The following is a 22,890-nucleotide window of genomic DNA, read 5'->3' as shown; positions in this document are numbered from 1 at the left end:
TTTGAGCTCGCGACACACTATAGCGATTATGCGACGCCTTACCTAAGAGACGAGGCACATTGCCGCCATAATCGCGAGTCTGCCGGCGGTTCACTGACTTGACGCGGCATTTAGGTCGTATTTCTTGAATGCCAAAGGATCACATCAGGCAGCGCACGGCCTTGCTGCGCCCGTATCGCGCTTTGGCGCGTAACGGCTTGTACGTAGCCTGAAGGCTTCTGAGGTCAGCTACACTCTTAAAAAAAAGTTCGTAAAAACCTAGTAACTGGAAGGAAAATGTTAGTAACAGCCACTGTTACTAACTCTCTGAGACAGTTACTAACCTTTTACAAACTTGAAAGCAACAGGCGTGTTGTTACTACCCAAACCGCCTAGTTACTAACTCGAGTTAGTAACAAAAAGCTACCTTGCTTATAACCCTTCACAGTGCTGCAAAAACACGCATTCACTCACTGAGTGAAAGATTTTAATAAATTTTGCCATTTATCCCCTCGTACCTTCTCAAACCCTTCCCGTATATTCACTTTTTTTTATCATAGGTTGAATGCATATAATTTATACGGCCAACATTTTTAGAGGAATTGATATTTGAGTCTAACTGCATGTCACCCGAAATTTTATGCTGTCGTGTTTATCTTTGTTCCTCTGGATACGACGCTCTTCTTCGGACCATGGGCCCCTGGGTTTGAACCCCACTATGCCCAGAAATTTGTTTTTTTTTTCTTTTGAGCCAAAATAGCCTTAGATGATTTATCGAACTGAAAAGTTGCCGTCAGCGTCCCGCGGCGTCGGGCAAAGCACAAGTGAAGCGAGAAATTATGTCGTGATGACGTCACTATTGATGTTACGTCATAAATCGCCAAAATATGTGACGCCGTTATGCCGTTATCACGTCCCGTTACAAAATAACGTCATCACACGACATTGTAGCTTGGTCAAAGGTAGATCTATCACGGATGATGTGCAAAACCATGCACGTTAGGTGCAGAAGCTTTCGGAGGGATCAATACGACGACGGAGATGAACAAGATGATGGCTTTCGTCTTCGACTCGTCTTACGTGAAAGCACATGAGACCCTATGAGTTTTTTTTTCTTCTTCTTCTCTGCATTTATCCACTTTTCTTTCCTCCAACACCTTGCTAGGGAACGCATGGTGGTGTATACGTCATTGCTAGGCGAGTTTATGCTGCAAACACTGCCTGCGCTGAACTCGCTACTGCGCCCTGTGCACATTTTCTCGTCCTTCGTTTAGTAAGGCGTTGTTTCACCATAATGAGCTTAATGAGGAGCCCGTGAATTACAAAAAAAATTGTGACGTGTTCACTTTCGCGCCACGATGTGTTTCACGAAGTGAAACAATGAAATCGTTTCGATTGATAAGTTGCTCTCTGAGAACCTTAATGTCGTAATTTCACTATTAAGAGTCTACTAAAAGAGAAAATTTTGATCACTGTTCCATTTTTAAATTTTGCGCCGCAAAGTCCACGTATATATTTTGTACTTTCGCGTGAATGATAAACGATATTCTCTTAAACTTGGTAAGTAATACCGATGGCCCCCTCAGTGGAGAATGTACTTCATTTTCACTGATTACGAACTACATAGGACTTCGTAGACGCGATCAAACTCTATCACGTCAAGGCGTTTGGTTCGGGAACTTCAGGTGTTTTCTCTTCGCACTTCCTTTTTGCGGGTCTTCTCGTGGCAAGCGCGCCGATTTTGGAAATTCACTAATGAGATAAAATTGTTGTTATCCTTAATGGCCCTTTAACGTATAAGCTATATGCTTCGTTCACGGCGGCTCATAACAGCGATAGGCAGGCGCAGCGGTTATCACTTTTGCTCTCGCAACCACCAGGTGCGTCGTCGCAGAGCCACAGCCATCGTCGCAGAGCGGCCGCGGTGGCAGAACGTTCGGTCAAATACAGGGGTCGTTTGCGCGCGGAACATTAGGGAGCACTGTATTCAAGGTGCGTAAGCGGGCACGCCACTTAAACTTTTTTCTTATTTCGCGGGCATCTGCAATAATCAGAGAACAGCAATACTTCAAGCACAATAAGTTAGAAACAGTCAAATGGGATGTTTCACAAACCGATCAACTACATCTTATTTAAAACTTTTTCGGCCAGCTTCATTGCCTCAAAAGCTGATACATAATTCTTGCCTAATTAATCAGTGTTAAATGAAGCAACGAAATAGCGCAATATTCTCCATGCAATAACCACAAGCATTATTTTGGTTGTATTGTGATAGTCTGTATGCAATTTTTTGTTACTTTTTCTGGCTAAATTTAGCTTGGGCATGTATGCAATTATGAAACTGCATTCACTGTGCATCTTATATTTCTGCTTCAAGTTCTGAAATAACAGTTGACTAGTATTGCAGTCCTCACTTAAAGCAAGTTTACTTTACATTAGTTTTGTTGTAGCTGGCATGACACTTTATGAAAACGTTCATGTCCACAATGTGATATAATGCTTCTTGAAATTTTCTATGAGAGGACTACAAAATGTTTATAGATAGAAATAATGAACGTGGTGAACTGATTATGAATGTACAACATTAAACCCTGGCACTCATATCAAAATGTCTTCTGCCTAAATTTTTCCTCCAGTTGGATATGTATCAAACTGTGGCAAGTAATGTGTAGGTAGTATATAACAAATAAACATGATTTTAAATTAATAAGTTTATTGTCATTGCAAGCATTTTGCGTACAGTGAGGAAGGAAGGAAGCAACCAAAGGTAGAAGGCAGGGAGGTTAACCAGAAAGACATCAGGTAAGCTACCTTACACTGGGGAATTAGGGAAGGGGACAAGAAAGATGAGAAAGAGAGAAGAAAAAGAAAAAGGAAAAGACAGACAGTCAATTCACTGTGGCGTGTAGAACTCTACCGCAAGTCAGAGGCATTCACACAAACTCGTAGTCCTCAAAAAACATAAGAGGGCTTTCACTGTCTTGTGGGCTGTCGAGGGATGTGGACGGTGCTGTATTAGCACCTGCACAGAAAGAGGCCGATCATTCAGTCGCCGCAATGCGTTGGCAAGTACTTGTCTCTCTGAGGTCAATCGAGAACAGCAGGTGTTCAATATTTTCATCAGTGTTGCAAACATCGCATGCTGCACTATCAGTCATTCCGATTAACGTGGTACAAGCTTTCGTGAAAGCAAGTCCCAGTCAAAAACGATAGAGAAGCGAAGTGTCACGTCGATGTAGGCCGGGTGCAGGTCAGAGTTGTAGTGAAGGGTCATGTTCATGTAGTCTGGTACGTCGTATGCTTGGTGTGTTCCACTCAGTCAATGTGAGACTGCGAGCCAGTTGGCGAATTTGCCTCGCAGCGTCCGCTCTTGAAAGCGGAATCAAAACACTGTTTACTTCCTGATCTGATGTGTGAGCAGCATGATCTGCAGAATCATTTCCATTGCTGCCACAATGCCCAGGTAACCACTGAAAGTCGATGTCGTGGCCTTTTTGTATTAAGAGGTGCTGAAGTTTCACGGTTCGATAAGTCAACTGCCCGTGGCATCCGCGTCGGTGAACTGATGGCACGCACTGTAACGCTGGTTTTGAGTCAGAAAACACGGCCCATTTACTTGGTCTTTCTTCAAAATTGACGAGTTCTAGTGCACTGCGCAAAGCCTCGAGTTCTGCCGCCGTGAACATCGTCGCATGCGAAGTCTTAAAACGCAGAGTTACCTCTTGTAATGGTATAACCACTGCTCCACATGAACTAGACGATGTAGACGTGCCATCTCTGTAGATGTGCACGTGGTTACTGCAGGTCTGGTCCAGTACTAATAGACTCAGTTGTTTTAGGGCATGTGTCGGTAGGTCAGATTTTCTCCGCATTCCTGGGCTCATTAAGTAAACTCGTGGCCGACTCAAGCCCCAAGGAGGAAGCAGTGGCTTTGATGCAGGTGCATACGCCTCAGTAAATGATGAGCATTGCTTGCAGACAGTGGCACCGTATGTCGTGCGGGGCCTTTCAGCAGCGAGGCTCCCCGGGTGGTGGGAAGGGGTCCTGGTATAATGCCTGTGGTGCATACGCGTTGTCTCGGTAATATTATGTGTCTTGATTTAGTGATCTCGGGCAATGACAATGGTTTCAGCTGTTGAAACACTGCAGGGTAATCCAAGGCATATCTTGAGTGCTTGGGCTTGAATGCTCTGAATTTTATGCAGGTTAGTCTTGCCTGTGTTAGATATTGTAATTAAACTCTACCATAAGAATCCGATAAACTGCACCCTGTACAGTTGTAGCATGGACGGTACGGGCACTCCCCATTTCTCTTCTGCAAGGAATTTGAACATGTGAATGTTGCGATCAACTGCTTCTTCACATAGTTCGCGTTCGGAGTCCACAACAGGTTTCTGTCTATTATGACTCCTAAGAATCTGTGGCTTCTGCTGAACGATATGTGTTCTCCGTTAATCGAGATGCTGTAAGCAGGCATCGGTTTCCGCGTGAATGCTACCACTGCACATTTTCCGCAGGACACCTCGAGACCTTGTTTACGAACGTAGCATGACGTCGTTGTGGCAGTTTTCTGAAGGCAGTCTCGAAGCTGTAGCCTTGTCACACCTGATGAAGTCAGCGTAGATAGAAAATTCTTCAGTGGTTGGTAGGTGCTCGACTAGTCCACTGAGGGTTATATTGCGAAGTGTAAGGCTTAGCACTCCTCCTTGAGGGACTCCTCGGCTACTGCAATACTCAGGTGTTGGGCCATTCACCATCGTCACGTAGAATGATCTCAGCTGTAAGTAGCTGTACACCCACACATATACCTTTCCACCAAGACCTACTGTTTCCAAAGCACTAAGGATGGCTTCATGGGCGACATTGTCTTAAGCTCCCTTAACGTCTAGAAACAGGGCAGCACACAGTTTCTTAGAGGCTTTCTGGTGTTCAACATATGTCACCAGATTAACAACATTGTCAATTGATGAATGGCCGTGCCTGAATCCAGTCATGGATACTAGATAAATTTCATAGTGCTCTAAATACCACTTCATTTGTGTTAAAGTAATTCTTTCCACTGTTGTTCCCACACAACTGATAAGCACAATATGACGGTATGAGGCAATATCCACGAGATTCACCAGCTTTGAGAAGCGGAATGAGGCGACTTGACTTCCATGCTTGGTAAACCATACCAGTCTGCCAGGAGTCATCGTATAGGCATAAGAGTGCCTTCCGAGATTCGTCTCCAAGGTTACAAAGGGTACACAATGCAGTCAGGTCCGGGTGCTGAAGAACGTCTGCACAGTGCCAGTGCCACTTCTACCTCATCCATAGAAAGTGGGCATTCTATGCGGGGATCACGTGAGAGAAGCGGGTTGTCGAGTATTGCTATTCTTGTTTTCATGAAATTGGACTTGACGGCGATTCTTCGACAGAAGGATTCTGCGAGGTCAATCTATCTACATTGTAGGTGAAGTGCCAGAGATGTGAATGGGTCTCGCTGACCAAAGGTTGTGCTAAGAGCCCGGACAGTTCTCCATATCAGAAATAGGGGCTTTTCACGGATCCGACGACTCGCAGAAGGATGCCTAACGTCACCAAGCCAGTTTATTCATGTGCCGTCGTATTTTCTTTTGAGTGCATCTAGTTAGCCTACGATAGAGGCGAAAATGCTGTAGGCCCGTGTGCTCAGATTTGCGTGCACCTTAAAGAACCCCAGGTGGTCAAAATTTCTAGAGTCCTCCACTACCGCGTCTCTCATAATCATATGGTGGTTTTGGGTCGTTAAACGCCACATATATATCAAATCGTCTAGCCAGCCTCTAATCATCCATGCACTTTGTCCGTATGTATCTACGTTCTGCACGACGATGTATTGCATGTAGTTTCTCAAGCTTTTGAGCTTGCATACGATGAGTGTTGCGAGTTCAACCAGTCAGCATTACTTCAGGCCTTAACACAAGTCGAGAATCAAAGTAGAGGTCGAGAATCTGTGATGATGCAAGGTTTGTCGGTTTGACAAGTTTCTGTTCTGATGTTTTCTCGACGACATAGCACCAACGATGTCTGTCAAACATTGTATTCCCGAGCACATTCACAAGACAAAACACATCTCCACAATATATGTACAGCTCTGAGATCTGTCCAAAACTAGGTAGTATGGCTTTCTGCAGAATGACCACATCTTTGACTTTGTACGTTATCTGATCGACAGTCACAGAATTAACTTTCCACACAGGAACGCCGGGTGAGAAAACTTCAGCCATGCAAGGGGGCAAATCTTTCTCTTTTAAAGGCCTGGCTTTAGTTGTCTGAATAGAGTTGTGAAACTCTGAATTACAGAGTTCATAGCTCTGTAATAACTGGTGTCGCCCCGCAATTGTCTTACAAATATTCCTGAAATTTTGGTTACACACAGCAATGGATTTGAGATACTGATGTTTGGCCTCATAGCGCATACACCAGTATTGCTTCAGTGGGCCAAGTTCATTGATTAGTCTTGGATAATGCACCAGGAAATGAAGTTTCGGAATTACGTGGCCAGGGTACAGAATCTCAAAAGAAGATGAAAAGTAACGAATGTCATCCTGCAGACATGCAAGGTGGTCATGTGGAAGGCTGTCAGCAAATATGAGGTCAACAATCCTTTTGAAAAGCAAGTACACTTCCCAGTGCTCGTTGAGTTCCGGAACAATGTCTCCAATCATAAGGGACAAAAACCTAAACAGGCACCACTTCTGCGATGCAGTGCCCTTATATGGAGTTTTCGAAGTAAGAAAGTGTTTTTCGACAGCTTGTGGTTTGTTTTTCTTGTCATGTGCACCAAAACTGAATGCTGTGATGCAATCTAGGTCTGAATATCTAATAACATTGGTACTGATGAGGCCTTGCAAAACATGCTTTAAAACGTGAGGTATGCTTCCCTCAAGCACATCGTGCATCAGGTCCGGCGGTAGCTGCAGTGTTGCATCAAAGTACCAAATGTTTAAAAGGGGCGATTCACCTTTCACACCATAAAGTGCAGTGCTTAGTGGCTGGTTCACCCTAGCACCTTCAATGTGAGTTTCATGCAAACTCTTGTTTCGAATTCGCACATCCATTTCATGGAATACAGAGCTAAAAGTTGCATATGGTGCAGTGCAAAACCTGCACGGGCGCCCTCTGTTAAAACAACAGGTAAATCCACCCAGCCTATTCATAGAAAGGTTGTCGCCACTAAATGCAACGAGAATTGCTCTGACTTTAGCAGTAGCTGAATTTATGTGCACTGTAAAGCCGGTTGCTTCCAATCTCACAATGTCTGAAACAACAGGTTCCAAGATTGCCTTCATGCCATGCTTGTCAACAAGCCTGTATGGCGCAACAAGAGCTACATGTATGGAGCGTAGCTGTGACCTGTGACGAGCATGTAGGTTGAGCACACTAAAGTACACAACAATTACTTTATGAATGCCTCGTTTTGACCCCAAGGGGTTCACAATCTCGAGCTCATCGCTGTAAAGAACAAGAAACAGAGTGTATTGTGCCCCGTTCTCCAGAAGTGCCGACAGTTTTTCCTTGAAGAATACACCATCAAAAAAACTTCGGAGAACTGGTGATGGCTGCCCAATTGTGAAGCTTTGGTCTAAACGTTCACGAAAAGTCTCGGACAACATCAGGTTTTGGAGGACACGAGGTATAGGCACATACTGAAATGTCTCGCCAACAGCAAGAATGTGCTCCTCGGGTTTGACATAAGGAAGATGTTCCTTTGCGAAATTTTCCCGGAGTGACTTCGTGCTGGCACTTTGGAACACATCTTCCAGAAAGTCACAAGCAAGCAACTTTTGCACATCTTCTCCAGCAGAATCTAAGGGGATGTTTTGTTGTATTTGAGAAGCAAATGCCTTCATTATGTCAAAAAAGGTGTCCTTGAAATCGGCAAAAATGCTCTCTGTTATAGAGTGCGGCAGCTTGTGCACTTCAGCTACGCGAAAAAAAAGTAAACACATCTGCTTCTTGACTTTTAGTGTGAAGTCGTGAATAGAGCTAGAAGAACCGTGTGCAGTCACAGTGCAGGTACTTTCTTGTCCGTTGCTCGTATCTTCGGCAAATGAGCTCGAAGAAGGCAATTCTGCGTCGTCGAAAGCAGTGACATCTGTTGTAGCATCCAGCCGCGGTGTAACACTTCCTGCAGCGTTCCCCTGTTGAGGCTCGTCGAGCTCCACGTAGCTTCTATGGCAGCGGTAAATGTGTCTCCGGTACGATTCGAACTCGTGATATGTCTTTGCACACCCTTGCACACCACACATGACAGAAAAATCCGTATCGTGGCGATGATCTCTGATGTGCCATATGACCTTGCAAAACTTTGCCGACGAAAACGGGCACCGTGGGCACGTATGCATGGCGTGAATTTGTTTCACTCACACAAACTACGGCGATTCATTCCCGCAGAACAATCTGCGCGCACTGGGCCCGAAACTAGAGGAGCACAGCACAATAAAACGTCAGCCACGGCAACTAGCTTGAGCATACCATCACAGCAACAGCAACATTCCAAGACAAATACGATGATGAAGGAGATCGGCTCTACTAAGGAATTACTAAAAAATATGTGCTAATTTTATGTTGCGCTGCCTTCATTTCTTTTAAAGGCACATGCAGTTGGCGTAACTAAACTCTTCAACGTCAGAAATATCTTTTTATTATCAAATAAAAAAAAACTGCAGGTAGCGCGCACTACTACCTCTGAAGCCTTTCTAGAACTAGAGTAAAGAGGTAAAAGAACGAGGTGTTTATTTCTCCATCGCTGTGTGCCACTGTAGTACAAGCCAAGACAAGCACGTAAGCCGTTCGCCTCTTTCGCGCCTTGCTGAACTTGCCGTAGGACTGCTTCTCCGTTTGTGTGCTTTTTTCTTTTTGCTGCCGTGAAAATGTCGACACCGATTCAATGCTTGGTGTCATGGAAGGAGCGCAAGAAGATTATCTCCATTAACGGACACACCATGGAAGATGTCTTGGCTGCCGTGAAGGCTACAGATTTTGGAGATGTCGCGTCAACCGGCAGAATAGAGGTACGTTCTGGAAGTGCCTTTTGTTTTCTTCGCTCATACATTGCTCATACATGGCATTGCTGAGTAACCCAGGGGACCCATCTGCAATAGCGCGCGAATAGGAGAACAATACATGGCATTGCTGAGTAACCCAGGGGACCCATCTGCAATAGCGCGCGAATAGGAGAACAAAGAAGGAAAGTGTGTCCCAACTTGGGAGGCAGTCTTTTTTTTTTTACTTGAGGAGCTGCAATATTTTTGTCGTATATAGTGTACCTTTGTTAAGCACTTAATGAAAGCATAAATGTGGCGGTCGTGTTTCAGCACCGGTGCTCGTTCACGCAAGTAATTAGCACTGGCCTTATGTGCGTAAAGATAAACACCAAGGTAAAATACATAGTGTGTCACGTGTGATGTGTCAATTCGAAGGAAGTGGTGACGTAAACCAAATGAAAAAAATCGGATGCCTTTATTTGAATAGAACCTAAGTGTTTCATTTGTGTGAGCACCAGAAGCCACTCCAACAGTTCAGTCAGGGATAGTAGGTTGTGGTATGCTGGCCTTGTCAGTGCACAAATGGCTAAAGGGATTTGGATGAACCAATGCCACCAAGAAACGTGATAATGGGAAGCATGAATGTAGGGTGTAGTTGTAGCTTCTGTATTAGCTGCTGTGGCCACACTGTTACTGTGCACTTAATAAAGTGCTAAGCCCCTGGCTGTATTTACTTCCACTAAAATGACGTCCCTTTTCCGTTTTGTAATGCAGCTGTAACGACAAGAAATAATGCCAGCCTTTTTGCTACTATGTTATCTATGTTACATTGGAGAAAGGGTCACTTTTGGCACAGTGAAAAATGCCAAAATGTTACTGTTACTGCGAAATGTTATGATGAATACCTTGCAACACTAGAGAATGCAAAGCATAAAATAAACTGAAATTTCATTGAATATAATAGGCTGCTCACAAGAAATGATCCTGCAGAGTATCAGCCATGCTTGCATCAAAGTAGTTATTGGCAGTAAAATCATAAGACGAAGAAAAGAAAACATGAGGACGAGTGCTGACAACGTATGGCAAAATTGCTGCTCCCGACACAAGTGTTTAATTAATTTGCATCTTCTCGAAGCCACCTATTCATTCACCACTCAGCCTGTCCCACATACATTTTGCCCACGGTGCAAGAATACTTCAGGTGAACGAACGTTGCGAAGCGAGCGCTTGGCGGGGAGGTACCGATTATGTTCTCGTTTGCGGCATGCCGATAGATGGCTCGACAGACTGAGGACCATGGCGGGCTGTTGGCAAAATCCGCAAAGCACATCCAGCACGTGGGCGGTGGGTCCCAATCTGAGAAAACTGGCCTATCGCACGATATCAACCACGCGACACCCATAGAGCGGCACCACTGAAAAGGGGGGTGATAAGGGAACGGGGTTGATGGCGGCGCGAAGTTGTTGTGGCGACAATAAATGAGCGCCGTTACTTTCTTACGTCACGGGGTTTTCCTACACCCAGATGGGGGGGGGGGGGAGAGAAGCCGGGGCAAAATTTGTAGCGCCATCTCTCGGGCCTCTTGCGAACCAGAACATTATCAGGCAGCGAATAGTCCCGGCGTTCACTCACCTAGAATATTCTTGCACCGTGATCTTGCCGCATCAGCATTGAATTTCTTAGATGCTGCCTGTAGCACACATGGTCTTTTTCTTGAAACAAGTGGCACTGCCTCTTACCTTTTGTTCAGGAAGTGATGTATAACCAGCTTCAAGGGTGCTGAAAAACACCATGTGAGCACTAGTGTGTCCAGCTGTCATTTTTATTTGATGCGACACACTATGGAAAGAAGGAATGACAGTAGTATTACTAATTCTGCATCATGCTCATGCACCACCATCAGTAGAACTTCAAGCAGCGACACGAGCAGATGACATGCAAAACCAGCAGTAATTAGTCTCAATTTAGCTTGGAAAGCTGGGCCACACCCTGTGTGTGCAGGAACGAAATACTGCATTCCACATGGCAGATGGTTCACTAGCTCCTTTTGCTCTCAAAAGGGCAACAAGCTCTATGAGAGGGTGAATACTCCTAGCTAACACAGCTGGTGAAGAAGTGCATAACAAGGTCAAGAAATCTTATGCTACTTTTTGACAAAAGATCATTTGTTAGTGTGAACAAATTCCGAGCGATTTCGAATGTTCTGATGATGCTTTGTGCTTCTTAATGCTTCCCCATTGTAGACGTAAATATCGCTAGAAGATCGACCACATTCCGAACATGTGAACCACTTATAAACCAACCGATTCTCCAGAAAGTCACCGAGAACTGGTGCCGAGCCTGAGTCAATACATGTGTTTTTGGCACATTATAGGCACTGCCAGCTGTATAGGAAAAGCACAGATGGAAATCAAGCAACTGGAAACAAGCAATGAAACTCCAGCCTTCCATGCTGGCCTCCTCGTGCGCCCCTCGCATTTCTTCATCTTTCAATGTTTCTCTGTCTCCTCTTCACAAACATTGCACTTGTCGTTCCTGAAAGCCTCATTCATAGCAGAGCCTGTTGCTCTTTGAGTTCACTTATTTGAAGAAGAAAAAAAGTATCGAACTGTCCATCATTCAAAATTCATTATACCACACTCGCACACACAAGACGCAGCCCTGCTTTTCGAGACTGACTACTGCTGGTTTTCTGCATCATCTGCTCATGTCGTACTGAAGTTCATCTGACAAGCTGCAGTCAGTCCCGACATCCATAGGGTGTAGTGTCGAATCAAGGAGGCTGGCAGACGTGCTACTGCTCACATGTGCTCTCAGTGCCCACGAAACAGGTGGTACGTGTTGCCTAGTGAACAAAAAGAGAAGAGGATGTGCTGCTTGTTCCAAAAACACACAAAGTCTGCCACATGCATCGTCTATAAAATTCGATGTTCATAATGAATTACATACAGCGCGATATGGACTTTTTTATGCAAAACCAACTAGCCCAAAGCTTCACTCGATGTTCATGCAGCAAGATGTATGTGGGATTTGCTATTCAGTTGACATTCAGCGCCTATCCTCATGTTTTTTTTTTTTTTCTTCGTCCTGTGTTTGCGCTGTTAATTTATCTGATACAGTTGATATTCAGCGTCTATCCTCATGTTTTCTTTCTTCGTCCTGTGGTTGCGCTGTTAATTTATCTCGTACACGCGCCAACTAGCCTGTCTTTTGCCACTTGAAAGTAAAACTGGTATGTGTAAATAAACATGACAGGGACATGGAAAGAATGAACAAGAACAGTTTGCCACTTGTTCACTTCATGCATACAAATTGCACCTGTGTGGCTAGCATAGTAATGTCTTTGAAATAATACTGACAGCTGAAAGTTTTATTATTTGTTGCCCACGGTAATTGTGTTTGTATAAGCATTAAATTTCTTTCAGGTTTACAATGCACAATTTGAAGCTTATGTCGACCCTCCAGGGAACCATGTCTTTTGTGATGGGAGCAAAATTAGAATAATCACTGATGAGGCCATGCCTCATGCTTGCAGGTGAGTAGCTCAACTTCGAATTGTTGCACCAAACTGAAAGCCTGCTGATTTTTATCCTGTTTTCAGCACAAATGAACTGCTTGTGGTTTCTCCCGAGTTGGAGCCATCAACTACTCAACCTTTTCACGGAAGTGATTATAGACTGCCACCCCTTCCCTTAGACCTAAAAGTTGCCATTGGCAATACAGAACTCGGAAAAGTTTCGAGTCGGACAAAATCAAGGATTGTGTCTTGGTTAAGCCACCATTTGATGAACTTCACTGTGTAAGTGCCTCCGTACTCTCCTGTATATTATTGAATACCGGCTGAACATTTGTTGCTTTCATAGATACCCAGGAAGGCGGCTCTATGAGGCTGCTTCAAAGGCACTCGTTGTTGAATACCCTGTCCTTAGAGACACAATTGGTACTGGTTGGGTAAGTGAAATTTTTTACGATTTGGACATATCGCAATATCCACAGAAAATGTTTGGCAGATTATGATAATGCTATGAGTTGGAAAGAAAAAGGGACTGGAAAAGAAAACGGTGAAACATATAAGATTGTTTGAATAACTATATTCTTTGCATTCTCGAGACATCATATCGGACCGGCACGGTGATATTAAAATTGTATATTGTGTGTGCTGCATGCTAATTAGTAACAATCTGGTGTCACGCGGAATGCACTATTTTACGTGCAATTTTCGAACCTGGCTTGTGGCATGTTTTGTCACTTCTAGAACTAAGGAGTAGCTGGTGCCTCATTTGTGCACCAACATCTGCTTTCATGGCAATAAAAAAAAAAAGCAAAATGTATGTGAATGGGAAAACTAGGAATAAAGAACGAAAACAAACATTTGAGAGCTACAAGGCTAAACATAGAATGTAGCACAAGCAAGTAACAAGTCCTTTTATCTGAGGGCGGAGGGGGGGTGAAGGAGCACAAGTGCACATTAGAATCGGGGTTTGCACTATTTTTTTTTTTTCATGTAAATGTTGTGTGCGTTGGAGTTGGGTAAGTCGGTAAGCTAATGTATGGGTCATTGTATGGGTCATTCAACGCCAACTTGTACGAGCCTTGGCGCTCAACCATCTGCGATATCAACAATGGACCATCCATATAAAGCAAGAAGTGGCCCGCCGAAATATTTTTGGGTGAAAAAAGGTCCTCAGGATCAATAAACAAAGTTCTTCACTGACTGACTGGGAGCAGCAAGCCACACATGAAGTTTTTTCGGAAAGCTTGAAACTTTAGCTTGTAACACGCGTAGTGAAAAAATCTGGTCTTTCCAAATTAAGTTAGGACAAAATTTTTCCTATAGAATGATGGTAGGCTTTTTACTAAAAATAGGTTTAACAAACTTTTATGTTTGCATGGGTTTTTATGTTACCTTAAATATGGACACAATTTTTAATGTTTGGGATTTTTTTACAAACAGACTACATTTAGTGATATGCAATATTTTGTATTGTTTGAGTGTCAGAAACTTTTACTGTCACACAAAAAATAGTTTGAGACACATATACTGTCAAATGGCTTGCAAAGCTGGCGACAAAGTTGCATAAAAGGTAATTTTTGCTCTAGTTTAGTCGTAAATTTTACACTGAGGTTGTTCTAGTAAAATTATGCTAAATAGCATATTTACTAGCAACATCAATTATCTATTCGTGGAGACAGTTTTATCAAATTACTTTTTGTTTTAAGAAAGTTAAATATTTGTGAAGTGTACTACTGGTTCTTGCACGTGTTCTGTCATCGAAGAAATGCGTCTAGCAGTAAGTAAAACATACGTTGGCTCAAGTTCTGCAGCGGAACATCTAGACTACATAATCGCATAATCATCGTTGCATTGTTGTCTGTGCTTACTGTAATGTTTTATATTGAGTATTAGCCTTGGTCAGTGAGAAATGCGAGCCCTACTGGAGTGTGTTTAACCTCGTACGGCTTCCATTGATGGCCCGCATTGTCTGATTACATAAGGGGTAATTAACACTCATGTGTGTGATACTTTGTTACCTACACATTTAATTAAATGTGGGAAAAGAAAAAGATATTTGTTGCTTGAATATACCAGATAAGTTGCACTTATGAACACACACAATCCTATACAAGTGATGATGTTTGACCAGTGCCATAGGTTGGTGCAAAATTATGTGTCCTTGATATAGCAACATATATTTTTATGAACCGTAGTGTTCTTCCCACTTTTAAGTGTGAAGAACACTCTATTGTTGTGGTTGCAGATTGCAGCTTCATTTGCATCGGATGAAGGATCCTGCAGATGCTTAAAAGTTTTTTTTATAACTTGACACATGCCTAAATTAGGCTCAGGGCTCTTTAACGAGATATCATGCTTGCGATAGTTCTGCTTGCGAATGTTTCTGCTTGCGAATGTATCATGCTTGCGAATGTTTGCGATAGTTCTAGGAGCACCTGACAGCAGGCCTGCTGTGGCGAAGCATGAAGATACAGACGTGCGAGAGATAATTGAAGCTGATGCTATCTTTCGCAAAGGTGACACGTGCGTAAGTGCACCGTCAGTTGACCTGTTAGATCGGGAAAGTGGCTAGTGGATAGACTGGTGGCACCACTGTGCACGGATATATAGCTTGGCGTTTCCTGAAAATAAAAATTGTTGAAGCTAGCGCATTGTGTTGTCCACTCCCTCATGTCCCTGTCTCTTAGCGCTCAATATGTCGTCAAGTTCTATTTACCAGCAAGCCCAAAAAATGGCACTATCAAAATACAATACGCTTTGAAATATTTTAGATCACGTGCACACAAAATTTAAAAATGAAATTTTGAACTCAATTTTCTCCTCTATCAATACACCTATGATGGTGAAATAAATTACGCTATAGAACTCTGAGCACAATTTATCAATCTTAACAAATTCATTGTTTCTCTTTTGTGTCCCTTTAATGTGTTGCACCTAACATCATGTTTCTTTTTATCTCAAATATTTGTTTATGTAGCATGAACTTCAATGAGACCACTACGTAATCTCTATGTAAATAGTCTTCCAAAGTCCAATATGCTTATTTGCAGGACTCTTGGAAAGTATCCATCCAGTATAAATTCGGGTACATGCGAAGAACTCTCAGTACTCTGCCTGCTGTGCAGGAAGCCAAGGAGGTCTATGGAAAACGGAAACCTCAAGATAGTGCCATTGCTGCACAAACTAAACGGCAACGCCGCGTGGTAGCAATTTCTGTTTTTAAGTTCATTTCAATGTTTTACAAGTAACATTTGCATGGGGCTTAGCTCGCTAATAACAGTCTACGGCTTCATCATCGCTTGAGTAAGTGAAATGTTTTGGCACTAAAACGGCACTCCGCATGAGCTGTCTTTTTCTGCTTCAACAAGCCCCATTTTAAAAAAAATAAAAAATGTGGGGGGGGGGTTAATGACATAACTAGGTAGCAGCATGTTGCCTTAATTCCAGGAAGACTATGGTTGCCTTATACAAGTGTTCGTTCTACTTTTTTTTTTTACCCTGTTAGACAACAAGCATCCCATATGATGACCACGATGAAGGTGTTTTAGTGGGACACTTGGAATTCATGTCCAAAGAGATGTCGAAGCGTGCTCCGGACCTCCAGAAATTGAGCGAATCGATGAAGCAGACACGCTCTTCTAGGAGGTCGTGGATGAAAGATACAGTGCCTACAACAGCTGAGATACTTGAAAAGTATCCCGCTTTAGGAAATGTTGAGATGGTCAGTATCATGTGAATGCAGCATCTGCATTGCATGCTTTCACTTACGATATTTACCAGCTGTCTTTTTGAAACTTGAATAGGTTTTCAAAAGTAGCTTGTGAACAGGTTAGTGGGTCTTTAGCTGTACTACATTGAAGCAGGCATTGCTTGCACAACAGTGCTATGGTCAAGTTTTTAAGGAATTATTCATTCATTCTTTACTGACTTAAAGCCTCATTTTTATGTTAAATGCATGCAGGGAAGCAAGAGGCTGTCTGCTTAGCTATTTCGAGCATATTTCTGCTTCCCAGACCACTGGCTCCAAATCTGTTTTAAAATTTAAGTATGTTCACACTCTAACAAAGTTTACCAAAAAGCGTCCCGTGGATGGTTCGATACGATCATTATACAGTCCCAAATCCTTGACTACCAGGCTTATGAAAGCAGTAGAATACTAGCACGAAAACACATGGAGAAAAGAGTGGACGACACACTGCACTTCTCGCAACATAGTTTATTGCTGCAGCTGTAACATGCGCTTAAATACATGTAGGTGCAACTCCTCAAGTATATAATTAAAATTATGTTACACACCTTCGTGTTTTTTTAATTAGGTGTATGTTACGGCTGCAGCAATAAACTATGTTGTAACAAGTGCAGTGTGCCGTTCACTCTTCTTCTGTCCATGTGTTCTCGCGCTAGTATTCTACTGTCATGAATATCCAACAAGCCTAAGCCGCTACCAGTGTTATGAAAGCACTTGACACTAACTCCTGGCTTTTTTATTTATTTTTTGTTTGTTTGACAAAGCATTTTTAATTGATTTCATTTCAGTGGGCAAACACTGGCCGACATGTAAAATAATAACATGTTTATGCCACCATTCCACAATAGCAATAGCAAAACAGATTGCAGTAAATGACTTGTGCATTGAGACAACTTTGTCTGCTTAGTTTTATATATTTGCTTTTGCATTTATTTTTCTTTTTTTACTCATGATGGCTGTCAGCTACAACAGAAATTTTCGAGAATGTCTTATGATGTTGCCAAAAAAAAAATAATTTTGGGTAGCAGATGGCACATAGTGTTGATAATTTGAATCATCATCATCAGCCTGATTACGTCCACTGCAGGACAAAGGCCTGCAGTGGAGTCAATATTTGAGTCAATTTTTTTTTTCGTGCTCAAATTCAGACAAATCTGAAAATGCATCAAGGTATATTGGGCATTGTCCATTCGCATTCACTCTGACGTAAGCACTGAAATGATGCCATAAACTGCATTTGAATCATTTTTTTTTAGGTTAGTATCATTCTGACAACAACTACACCTGCAGAAGCAAATAAACTTGTTTTTGATAAAATAAGCCACTTCGCGATATAAAAATTTTTTAATGTGTTCAGCCAAAAAAAATTGGGACCTGCTCTGTAAATATCTAGATACACCCATGTGTGTTTTTGTTTTCTCTACGACGAATTGACTGCCAAGTGTCTTTTTGACCTTCATTTCATTTATATGTTAGCTGGAAACTTGTTGCCCAGATTTGTAATTGCAAATTAATTTAAATATACTTCTATGATTATAGCTTCATGAAGAATTTACAGCAATAACAAGCATCCAGATGGAAAAAAAGCTGTTGGAATTTTTCAACAACTTTGGACCCAGGATTCTGGAGCTACTGAAAACTCGCCATTCAACAAAGGACCTGGTGAAGGAGCTCGAGAAGGAGCTTGAAAAACTGGAAGGCAATAGCCGTAAATGTAAGTATGTAAAGTATGTTCAGTCATTCTAGGTTCTCTTTGTATTACTGTTGTGATATTGCTGTGTGATTGTGATATTATTGCTGTGATATTGCAATAACAATCCTTTTCCAGATCGATTTGCAGTTGCCTTAATAGAACTCCTCCCACTGCTGCTGAAAGAGAAGCCGAAATTTCTGAGGGGCCCTGTAAGTAACTTTACGTTTCATTTAGTAAAGTAAAGCATATTGAAAAGGAAACGGCACAATTTTTTTGCACAGAAACAATGGTAAAGTGAAAAATAAAAACTTTTGACATAAATTTCATTGCACCCTAAAAGTTTATATGTTAAGGAAAACCCTATTATAATAAACACTAAAGCGTGACATGACCTTTTGGAATGACCATGCCTGCTTCTTTAGAAATGAGCATTTCTTCTGCATCTGTTTGTCGCAGAGGGAATTGTCATTTCTAGATGAGCACGTGTGCTTATGCCAGAAGGTCATGTCGTGCTTTAGCGTTTCCGTTGATAAATTTTCTCTTAGTATATTGCAATGCATATTATCTTGATGTATTCGGGTCTCACCCGCAATGTTTGTTTACAAGACTCCACTCAGACCACGGCGTGGTGTGTTGGAAGCCTCACGATTGTGTTAGATGATTCCGTTATGATTGCGCGCCGGACGCCAATACAGTCGACGTCCGATTTCCCGGACCCTCAAGGGACCACGAAAACGTCCGCAAAAACGAATGCACGTGAAAATGCACCTTTTCTTGTAGGTATTTTTCGCTGACTGAGAGGGTAATGACCGGAGTACAAGATTTCCATTGCAATTCAGCCAATACATCGTTTAGGTGGCTCTGAAAATAGCCGTTTATTTATAAAAAAAATCTGACGTGGCCTGCGCTACCTCATAGGTCAGCACTTGGGCGCGAAGTAGTCGCCTATTTTCTTTTGCACGACGTTCCTCTTGCCCGCGATCATGTCTGCCTCAATTTCAGTCAACGTCATGTTGCTGCTGTACATTGATGATAGTGTCATCAGTGCTCACGTCAACTCCGAGCTCGTTGGCTGGGTAGGTGATGGCTCTTCGTTCACGGTGTCAGAGTCGTCGGAATCCTCCGTAACTTGACGAATGATTTCGTGATCGGTTAAGTTCGCACATAGCTCAAGGTCTTTGTCAGCGTCGGCGAAGCCCTCAAAGGTTATCCCAGCTGGAATCGACACGCCGGCAGGGCGCAGGACGAAGGAGCAGTTGGTGCCATCGCTGTAAATGGTGAATCCGCTAGACGAAAAGTGCAGCACGAAACGGCTAGGAACTCGATGGATGCTGGAGGTCGGGAAACGTGATCACTGAAGATAGCGCGCAGCAGCAAACGATCAACCGCAGGCACGACTGCAGAGCTGACAAAACAACACGTGAACGAACTCAGCGAGGTTTGGCTTGGCTAAGCCGCGGCTAGCAATAGATTGACACATGCGGTTTCGAGGTTACGGCAGCCGCGGCGCGGTGCGGGAGTTGGCAACGGTGCGAGTATGGCGGGTTCGAGGATATAAAAACAAACAAAATGGCGGCGTCAATGGTAACTTTCGGTCGGCGGTTAACAGTAAAAAGTACGGGAAATTGGATGCCAAAGGCTATAAGCGTCCGGAATTTCGGACTTTTTAATACATTGACTCTATGGGGAACTTGACGGTGCCGCAGATGAGTCCGGGAAATCGGGCATGTCCGGAATTTTGGGCGTCCGGGAAATCCGACGTCGACTGTAGTCTTGCTTCGTTGAGTGATTACGCGGCCACCATTGATAATGCTGGAATCTTTGATCGCACATGTATAAAAACAAGCACGCTTTACCACCTGTCAGAGGACCAATGGACATCGCTTTGTTCGCCACTAACAGTGCAATGTACAGATGGGCCACGTCTGCGTATAGCGCGTGAGCAGCCGGCCTTGCTTTGCGGCACGACACCTTGTGTGGTCATTGCGGGTTGTGATGTCGCGTGCACAGGAGCATGCACAGCTTTACAGACATGCGGGCCTGTTTTGCACAGGTGAGAATGGTGGAAAGTGTACCTGTTTAGCCAAAGATTCGCGATCCCTCAGGGCACTTTCGTCACATCTATTTCATAAAACAAAGGGCATTTTGATGGATATAGCGAGCCTGCACCAATGATGCAAGCTTTGTGGCTTTTTTGAGGCATGCGATTATATGTAGATATGATGATGCCAACAGCTGCGGAAAAAAAAAAGTCTAGACGGCCACAGAATCAAAACGATCACAAAGAGTGCGTTGTTTTGCAGCGTGTGTTATCAGTCGAAACGCGCCTCTTCTTATGCAATAGATATGACCAAAGTGCCTTGAGCGAGCGCGGATTTTTGGTTAAACAAGCACACCTGCCAACGTTGTCACCCGTGCAGAGCAGGCCTGCACGTTTGTAAGGCCGCGCATGCTCCTGTGCACGCGGCGTCACAACCTACAACGGCCGCAAGGTGTCTTGCCACAGAGCAACGCCGGCTGCTCGTGCACTATACGCAGACGTGACTGCGGCTGTACATTATTTGCAAAGTGTCTTTTCCTTTCGCGGCCACAAGTTCAGCGAAATAAAGATTTAATCTTCGGCAGCCCGACTGCTTGCTTCGTCCGGATCATGACTCTGTGACAATATATACGTTTCATGTGCAATGAAATTTGAGTCACGAGTCAACTCTCATTTGTGTTGTTTCTTTTATTATTCGTTGTCACCATTTGAAAAAAATTTGCTCTTTTCCATTTTTTAGCATTTTGATTCTGCTAATGGCTAATACTAATGTTTAACTTTACAGGACATCTACCCTGCTCTTTGTTTTGAGGGAACAAGTATCAGAGAGGCCGAAGAAATGACCGTAGTGTTTGAGGCATTCAACATTCATGTCGTCGATGTTATAGCCGGCATGACGGCTATCATGGAACTGTATTGGGTACTGGACATCATGTACTCGGAGAGTAACAAAAACACCTTAACGCTCCTCGAGTACTTTTGTGGACTACCAAGTGTGCCCAGAGCACCACTACTTTTAAGGACGATTTCGTCGATCAAGAGCTGATCTGACAGCAATGTGCAATAAGCAGAGCTTATATAATAAAGATTGAAGTGTGTGTATCAAATGCTGAAAGTTATGTATTTATGGCATGTTAGATGATGAAACTTGTGGTTTTCGTCATGTCTGCAGAAAGCCTTTCACCAACAACATGCACAAGAAATCTAGTTGTAGAGCCGCACTTCACCTATATTTGGGATCCTCTCATTATCTGAGGTTTCCTGCACTTTACCGTGCAACTAAAGCAGTCGGAGAGTGATTAGCGATTAGTATGTTACTGAAGTTTCTAAGTTCGTAATGTTTTTATCAAGTAGTGTGGGACGTGTTACGATTTGCACTTAGTAAGTGGTTAGGACCAATTACTAACTGGTTGCTAAGAGGGTAGTATTTGTTACAAACATGCTGCTTGCTTTATTTACTAAGAGGGTAGTATCTGTTACTAAGAGGCTGCTTGCTTCAGTTACTAAGAGGGTAGTATGTGTTACTAACATGCTGCTTGCTGCAGTTACTAAGAGGGTAGTATCTGTTACTAACAGACTTCTTGCTGCAGTTACTAAGAGGGTAGTATCTATTACTAAGATACTGCTTGCTTCAGTTACTAAGAGGGTACTATCTGTTACGAGCATGCTGCTTGCTGCAGTTACTAAGAAGGTAGTATTTGTTACTAACAGACTGCTTGCTGTAGTTACTAAAATAGTAGAACCTGTTACTAAGAGGGTAGTATCTGTTACTAAGGTACTGCTTTCTTCTGTTACTAAGAGGGTAGTATCTGTTACTAACATGCTGCTTGATTCAGTTACTAAGGGGGTAGTACTTGTTACTAACACGCTGCTTGCTTCAGTTACTAAGAGGGTAGTATATGTTACTAAGATGCTGCAACTTCTGTTACTAAGAAGGTAGCACCTGTTACTAAGATGGTAGTATCCGTTACTAACATACTTGCTTAGTAGCGGTTACTAAGCCTCTTGTTACTAACTCCAGTTACTAAGAGGGTAGTAACATATGTGACAAGCACTTAGTAAGTGAAACTTAGTAAGTATTACAACCCTTTTTTTAAGAGTGTACGCCAACGTTCTTGGTGTCGAAGTGAGGTCGATTTTTCTGTAAGTGATATTTAAATCTTTAAAATAGGCACAAACGTTGCGCTAAGTTCAAAAAAAAAAAAAGTTTGCACGACCAAACGGAGCGTCATTGCTGAAGTCCATGCTAGTTCTTCGACCTCGAACAATCTGATATCCTTAACGCCACAAGGCGAGCTTCATCAAGCCAGAGACTCATTAAACAACAACAACAACAACAACAACAACAACAACAACAAAAGGAGCTGCACTCCGTACATAACGACGCCTGAAATAATAGGTGCCTACCGTATATAGATAAAGAGGAAAGATATGGGGCAAAGTTTACAAGGTTGTTGAACTGCTTTAATTAACGGGCGTAGCAACGAACCTGCCCGAAGGTTGACCTTCATCGTCCTTCAATACCTGGCGGAGTACACTCCTTCCTCAATTCTTCTATATACACTGCACGTACCCACAGCACACACACACACACAAACAAAGAGAAATCGGAGCAGCGAAAACGTACGAGTTCCGGCGAACGATTGCAAGCGCAATTCTTGCACCTTTACAGAATGAGAGAACAGCTTCAAGAAACACCTTCCATTTTCTGACACCTCGCTTTATTTACTTCTACCATTTTAAGCGAATGTAACGCGATTCCATTCGCGTATCATTTCGCTTTCTAGGTGAAGCTGTGAACATTTGTCACCGACATTCCGTGCTCATATAACGTACCAAAGTGTCCCTTCCTTCTACTACTTCGATCTCAACTTTCGCAGGAGTAGTCTACGTGGGTTGCCT

General features: G+C 43.0%; 2 protein-coding genes across 8 annotated transcripts in view; one reads left to right on the top strand and one right to left on the bottom strand.

The window, feature by feature from the left end:
• The window catches only part of LOC119170568 (uncharacterized), a 217,786-nt gene that overhangs the window by 161,189 nt on the left and 33,707 nt on the right, over positions 1 to 22,890 (bottom strand). The window lies entirely within an intron of this gene.
• LOC142796447 (uncharacterized) lies at positions 782 to 21,095 on the top strand. Its single transcript, XM_075887114.1, has 8 exons — positions 782 to 9,020; positions 12,419 to 12,528; positions 12,595 to 12,792; positions 12,857 to 12,944; positions 16,013 to 16,228; positions 17,795 to 17,969; positions 18,084 to 18,157; positions 20,774 to 21,095. The coding sequence occupies exons 1-8, from the start codon at positions 8,880 to 8,882 to the stop codon at positions 21,032 to 21,034; spliced, it is 1,263 nt and encodes a 420-aa protein (XP_075743229.1). The 5' UTR covers positions 782 to 8,879; the 3' UTR covers positions 21,035 to 21,095.

This window comes from Rhipicephalus microplus, chromosome 2 (genome assembly GCF_043290135.1).
Source record: "Rhipicephalus microplus isolate Deutch F79 chromosome 2, USDA_Rmic, whole genome shotgun sequence".
Lineage (NCBI taxonomy): Eukaryota > Metazoa > Arthropoda > Arachnida > Ixodida > Ixodidae > Rhipicephalus > Rhipicephalus microplus.
This window is presented reverse-complemented; position numbering and strand designations above follow the sequence as displayed.

Coding starts and splice junctions, on each gene's coding strand:
- LOC142796447 (XM_075887114.1), top strand. CDS start 8,880: ATGTCGACACCGATTCAATGCTTGGTGTCATGGAAGGAGCGCAAGAAG. Junction 9,021..12,418: donor CGTCAACCGGCAGAATAGAG/GTACGTTCTGGA, acceptor AATTTCTTTCAG/GTTTACAATGCACAATTTGA. Junction 12,945..16,012: donor ACACAATTGGTACTGGTTGG/GTAAGTGAAATT, acceptor TTACCCTGTTAG/ACAACAAGCATCCCATATGA.